The 7,451-nt window shown below is 33.4% G+C and overlaps 1 protein-coding gene across 1 annotated transcript; it reads right to left on the reverse strand.

Moving 5' to 3' along the window:
* Nucleotides 1-3,719: 3,719 nt before the first annotated feature.
* Nucleotides 3,720-6,087, reverse strand: LOC140872532 (uncharacterized). Its single transcript, XM_073275397.1, has 3 exons — nt 5,751-6,087; nt 5,082-5,619; nt 3,720-4,764 (listed from the first exon to the last, which is right to left on the reverse strand). The coding sequence occupies exons 1-3, from the start codon at nt 6,085-6,087 to the stop codon at nt 3,720-3,722; spliced, it is 1,920 nt and encodes a 639-aa protein (XP_073131498.1).
* Nucleotides 6,088-7,451: the final 1,364 nt, after the last annotated feature.

A 7,451-nucleotide genomic window follows, 5' to 3' on the forward strand; every position in this document is an offset into this window, starting at 1 on the left:
TTACTAAATGATTCAAACATGATTTATCTTCAATTAATACCACATCTAATTAGCTTTATGGTGCATTTTGTCGTATTATATTATATATCGGTTGGAATTAACTTCAAACATTTTCTTTGATTAATCATAAATCATTGGTTTTCGGCTTTTATGTCATGAATCTAAATTGCAAATCTAGATAATTTATCTCTTATTTGACCTATATTTTTTTTCGGATTCTATTTTGTTGGATTTATAGTTAAATTTACCGTTAATCATTTTTCTTACAGGTTTTTTTGATTAAATGTACTTGTTTAAATTATTACATACTCATCGAGAGATAATAAGATGTCAGATATACAAATTAAAACGGGCCGACGGGGTGGGCCGGCCCGCAACCCGCCTCAACCCGCCTTTAGGCGAGGCGGGGCGGGCCGGCCCGCCATTTGGGCAGGCCTCCAAATGCTCAACCCAACCCAACCCGCCTTGGGCAGCGGGTTGGGCAGGCCTCCAAATGCTCTAATTTTTTATTAATTTTTTTAAAAATAAATGTTATTCTCTAATTATAAAAACATTTGAAATTCTAAGAAAATGAAAAATAAAATTTAATCAAATAGTTTAATCAATATTAGAAAGTATTACTATGAAAAATTAATAATATATAAAATTAATTAGTAAAATAAAATATGAAAAAATTAAAAAAATACTAAATATTTAATTATCATCAAAATTCATTAAAAATAAGTTTAATAAAACTAAAAATATGTATAAAAAACACTAAAAAACATACAATTTTGCACCAAAAAAAAAATTGGCGGGCCAACACCCTTAACCCGCGGCCCGCGCGGGCTCAGCCCATTTGGCCCGCCTCCAAACGGGCTAAGATTTACCTAACCCAACCCATCCCATTTTTCTGGCAGGGCGGGCTGACCCGACGGGCTCAGTCCATTTTGACAAGTCTAATGTCAGAGTTGGGTCACTAGAGTACTCATGCTAATTTCGAAAATAAAAATGATATTTTTATTGAATAAAAATGGTACACTTCTATAATTTGTGACGAATAATTTTTTATATTTTCTTCGCGATGCCAAAAAATAATTACTATAAACCCGGCCTCAACTTGATTCAGTATCATCACACATATATATTTTAGTGGCATATATGAGCTACAATATTTTTTGAATGGATAGATGAACTATAATATTAAGATAGGCTCAGATATCTTTTTTAAAAAAATTCAAAAATTTTATAATTATGGTACTAGCTATTGTGTGAAGATTCAGTTTTTTTTAGTAACATTACAAGGACTTGAAAGGCCAACATCAATGTAGAAATTAAAGAGTCATGATCAAGGTTTGTAACAGCACAATTCATGGCTGATAATGACATTAAAATGGGATGTAATGGAGTTAAACCATGACCATTCAGCTGATCTAAGTTGCCTATAAATACTCCCAAAGGTTGAGTGAAAAAAATCACAACCAAGAAGCATTTCTAAGTCCATTGTACTGATTTTTTTTTCGTCAACCCATATGACTACTAAATCCAATCTCCACCATTCACAATATACCTTTTTATGTTATACATATTCTGTCCAAGATTCAACCCAATCCAACGGTTAGATTTATGTGAAAGGCCTTCGCAATAATAAGTGGCAGATTCTAGGTGAGAAGGGAGCGACACCAGTTTGTCGACCAGAAATGGTATCAAATGATCTTCAAAGCCAATATTCACCATTCATAATCTTTTTCACATCCTTATGAACGTGCTGACAAAATATGAGGTCGATCCGATAGTTCAATATTCCAAAAATACTTCTGCAAGTTGACTGAATTTTGTTGCATACAAATTCGAAAATAAGGTAAGTGGATTTTTGTTTCTTTAAGCCATATTTGTTTCAATTCGATGGAAATCATTAAGTCTTGTTTTTATTGGACTCTTTTTGTTAATTTTGATTCTCTAAGCATTATTCTAAGAAACCATCAAAATCTTTGTTTGGGCTTATTCTTGTTTGAAATCACCAAGTATCCATTTCAAGTTTTGATCGTACACTGTTTGTTTTATGTCCTTTGAATCCATATATGTTTCGTTCCATATGAATCCTTTGTTATGCTTCATTTTGAAGTACCTTATGATTCGTTATGCATTCCTTTGCTAAGCCTTTGTTCAGATTCATTCTGTTCTTTTCGTTCCAATTGATACCCATGTGATATGTTTGTTTGTGATGATTCTGATTTGAATAATAGCGCATTGGAAAAAGCCTGTGAAGGAAAAGGCCCCAGAGGAAGCCCATGCGTGGAAAAAGGCCCCAGAGGAAGCCCAAACTAGTAAAAGCCCATGGTCATTATGATAAGATATGAATAAATATATTTTTAAAAGAATGATGTTCCTGTTTTGAAAACTCGATCGTACATTCCTCGTTTCAGGTCCTTTGATTTCGTTTCATGTTTCGTTCTGTAAGATTCTTCTGTTATGCAATGAGATCTTGAAATGCACTGTTAGGATTCAAATTAAGAAATGGTAAGGAAATTCCGAAAACATGATATGATAAGGCCCTGATGTGATGGGTTATAATAACCGTTTAAGGCCTCGTCCCCTTAGAGTAGTAAAAATTAGGGACTGATCAGTCGCCAGGATTAACGAGATGAATAACAGTGCTATGTCTAAGTTATTCTTAAGTTATGATTTGTCTTGATGCTTTGTTTCGAATTTTTTTTTGTCTCATATCTTGACTCCTGTTGCGGCATGTTCTGGAACATGTCTTCTTTTGAATTCGTATCATGTATATATATATATATATATTCGATATTTGTGTGTATGATTGGCCTCCACTTGCTGAGTGTTCCCCAAAACACTCACCCCCTTACTTCCCTCCCCAAATACGGGCGAAGATCAGTTGGAAGATGATGAACAACACGCATTTTGGGGTTGGTGATTAAGTTCATAATATGGAAATTCAAGAATTTAATTCAGTTTTATTTCTTACTACGTTATTACTTTCGCACTTATGTTCTTCACTGTAAAAACAGTTATGGTTTATGAAATAGACTGGTTTTTGACAAGATTTGTACTACGAAGCTTGTTGTTTCAATGTTAAATTGTTAAACAACGTCGATGTCAACTAGGCCCGGTTCCGGGGCGTGACATTTTGGGGTTTTTTTTTCTGCATGGTTTTATTTTTATTTCAAAATACAAGCAATATTTAACCATTTCGTTTTTTCTACAAAACTATTTTTTGTTTTATAAACTTTCACGTTGTCCTAGCTATAAGATCATTGTTTTAATTCAGTTTGCCATACTCACAAGATTAATCAGAATCACATGTTGAATGTCTCTCTTATTGTTTTTATTAACTATAATATCAGTTTATCCAATCTATTTAAACAAAATATCATCATTTTACCATACTTTATTTACTCAACATCCTTTTTAATGTTATCACGCTATTTTTTTTTTTGTTTGAATTACTCATCTATTATTTCTCTATATTTATATAAATGTACGTCAGAGACAATATTATACATAATTTAATTAATGGTGAAGTCCCGAGCCCAGGGACGGATCCAGGAATATGAATTGGGGTGGGCTTGAACTTAATTTGATAAACTATATATCATTACCCAAAAAAATGTAACAAAAAAGGCATTATATTATATTGTTCAACAAAGTTGTGCCCTGCGAGCTTTTGAAACATAAAATTCATCTATAATAGAATCTACACCTATATCTTTAGCTAGATCTCATTCAATATAGAGTGTCAAACAGTCGGCAAGAAAGTCATCCTCCATTTTATTGCGAAGTGATTTTTTCACATGCTTCATTGCTGAAAAGGCTCGCTCAGTAGTGGCAGTAGAAACAGGTAACGTCAAAACAAGATGAATCAATCTAGTCAACATAACGTAAACCTTTGACCGTTCGCTCTCAGTCAATTGCTGACACAACTCAACAAGTGTGGAAACCTTCAAATTCTGCATCACATCAAGCTTAAAATGTATCAACTCATACTCTAAAGCAATGATGTCTTGATCTGTGAAATCTTCAGGATAAAACTTTGTTGCAAGCTTGCATATATCATCACTACAAAATGAGGCAAATGAATTTTTTGGATCTAAAGCTGTACTAAGATAAAGAAGTTCCACCGATGACTCATTGAATCGAGTATTCAACTCCATCAAGATGAAATCTATTGCTGCATTAAAAACATCAAAGTGGTAATGATGCTCGACTGTAGTTTGCTGACGGGAATGACCGAGCTTATATGAAGAATCAAGGTCACGAACTTCGATTTCATTTCTTGAACAAAACATTTTTACTTCATGAAGAAATTCTTCCCACCCGAATTCTCGAAATTCTTGAAGGATAGTCTTGGTAGTAGAGACAAATGAAATAGCAGCCAAAATGTCTTGAGTTTTTCTTTGAAGAATTTGACAAAGATCATCTGTTGTTCTCATAATTTTGTGCATTAGGTGCAAAATGAAAACAAATTCAAAGCTTGCCATGTTTCTGTAAATCCCCCGAACTTCAGCCTTAGCTCTTCCATTTGGAGAATGTTCACTAAGAACTTCAAAAACATTACAAGTTGCAGTGTACATACCTATCAAGCTTTTTATTGAGTCATAATGAGAACTCCAACGAGTGGCTCCTGCTCGTTGCAAATTACCAATCTGATTTGCCCCACTTCCAGAATCACATTCTCCAGTTGCCAACAAATGTTCGATTTTATTTCTTTGTGCAGTATGTAACTCAGCAATGCGTTTAGTAGAAGAAGTGACAATGTTGACAACACTATCGAGATGAGAAAAGAATTCCCAAATAATACTGACATCCTTAGCCGCAGAAACCAATGTTAGTTGTAATCGATGAGCAAAACAATGAACATAATATGCATATGGACAATCTCTGAGAAATAATGCTTGAAGTCCATTTCATTCACCACGCATATTGCTAGCACCATCATATCCTTGGCCTATGTTTTTCTTAACCTGGAGATCATGATGAACAAGAAAATTTGATATCTCTTTTTCAGATTTAATGAGGTAGTGTCGCTAACACTTTTGATGGCAAAAAATCTTTCTGTCAAAATCCCATGATTGTTCACAAACCTTAAGATAATGGCCATTTGCTCCCGTTTTGATATATCTCGTGCTTCATCAATAAGAATACAAAAGCATTTATCTCTAACTTCTTCACGAATCATCAGACGTACTCTATTGGCCATAATATGTAAAATCTCTTTTTGAATCTCTGGAGCAATATATTGGGCATTTTTTGGAGCATTCTCAAGTACAACTTTATCAATTTTTGTACTCATTTTTGCAAAAGCCTTCACCAATTCAAGAAAATTCCCACGATTAGACGAAGATAGAGATTCATCGTTACCTCTAAAGGCACAACCTTGAAGTGCTAGCCACCGAACAGTGACAATTGAGGTCCTCAAACGCAAACGATTTTTCTCTTTTTCCTCTCTAGATTGAGCATGCATCACATTATCAATATGTTGTGAGGGTTTCATCAAATTTTCGGCCTTTCTCTCACACATAGTACGGGGCGAAGAAGCTACTGAACCAATATGGGCAAGAAATGCACATGTTTTTCCTTGGTTTACCCTTTTCCAATTGTCAAATCCTCCATTAACCAATGCTGAAATATTAGAGGAATTAACATCATTCATAAAAAGAAAACAATAAAACAATATGCCTTATTTATTGAAGGCGAATACTCCAACCAATGAAATTTTTGGAAACATTTTTTTTGAAATCGACGATTCTGACTTCCAAAATTTGTTCCCGGATACTCCAACATATCTGGTTGATAAGGCCCCATCTTTAGATATGAACGTCTTATCTCATCTCGTTCATTAACATGATATTCACATATCTGTTTTCTTTTTCCTGGATCTCGTTCAATACAAATAGAGGATGAATGATGTTCTTTGCTAGAAGAGGAAATTGAAGGAAGTTGGACACTGGGAATGGAAAGACCTTCACTTGAATGATGTTGCATTGGAGGGACTGTAGGTGAAGAACTTTCACTAGTTTGACGATCTCTCTTCTTAAAAAAAGATGATATCAATGTCTTTCCTTTCTTTGTAGTAGGTTGATATTCCATTTTTTTTCAGAATCTGTATACCTTTAATGTTGAGTGTTACACACTTACACTCCAAATTAAAATACACCAAATATGAAATACAATAAATAAGTTTAATTTTTATTCTCTAAAGGAAAAAAAACAGAATATAACAAAAAAATTAAACAAGACAAAAGTTACACGATTTTTTTTTGTTTTTCCATTTTTACAAGGAATAGGACAGCATAGTACTCATAACTCACTGACAAAATTGAATCTCGTAAATCCTAATTGCTTTATAAAATTGAAAGTCTCCTAAATCCTAATAGCTTTATAATATTGATTGGACAAAATAAACAGAATAATTGTTTAATTATATCATAGTACTCATAACTCACAGAATAATAAAATTGAAAGTCTCCTAAATCCTATAATTGTTTAATTATGATAAACACAAGTCTTTATAATTTTGAACAAAATAAACAGAATCAGGATGTGAATTAAACTATTAAAGTGTTACTACAACAAGAAAAACTAAAATAATATTAAAGAAAATAGACAATAAATCCTTGTTTGAATCAAAATAATATTGAATTAAAAAAAAATAAAAGAATCGAGAACATTACTTGGATTCGTATTATAAAATTGCTTTGGTTGAAGGGGAAGCCCGCCTGACGAAAGCGAGAGATTTAGGTCAACAGTCAACAGAAAATTTGGAACAATGGGAAGTAAATTGTATAATGAGAATTAAGTGGTATGATGGGCCGTGGGCTGCTAAATGAAATAGAATTTTTTGTGGGCTTTTTGTGTAATATATAAAATATATATAGTAACTAATTTTTTTTTGGGCTGGGCTACAGCCCACCACAGCCCCTGTGAAGATCCGCCCCTGCTCGAGCCTGACGGGGATCAATGTTTGGGTCCCTCGCCATCCGACAGGGAAATTTTTACAATTTTGATATATAATTTTTAATGAAAAAGTTAAAAATAATTTTACCAGTTAAATGCATTGATACTCTTGTGAAAAATAAAACAAAACATGGGATGAAATGTGCATGTTTGATAATAAAAAAAAAATAAAAGCTATATATATTGTCCTACTAATATTTTTCAAAGATTTTTATGCTGTAATTTTCGAAGGGGATTTTTTTTTCACAAAACATATATCGATCACAAAGGTTGGCTTATGCTACACCAGGAGAGGTACACCCCATTTTTCTCTATATGTTCGCGCGAACATCATGTTAAAAAACCAAAAAAGTTATTGCTGGGGTCCACATATTTTTTTTCAGTGAGATGTTCACGCGAACATCTAGTGTTTTTTAGCGTGATGTTTGCGCGAACATCCGAAAAAAAACACTAAATGGAGTGTATCTCTCCCGGTGTAGCATAAAATATCTCCGATC

This window comes from Henckelia pumila, chromosome 1, assembly GCF_033568475.1.
Source record: "Henckelia pumila isolate YLH828 chromosome 1, ASM3356847v2, whole genome shotgun sequence".
NCBI classification, from domain to species: domain Eukaryota; kingdom Viridiplantae; phylum Streptophyta; class Magnoliopsida; order Lamiales; family Gesneriaceae; genus Henckelia; species Henckelia pumila.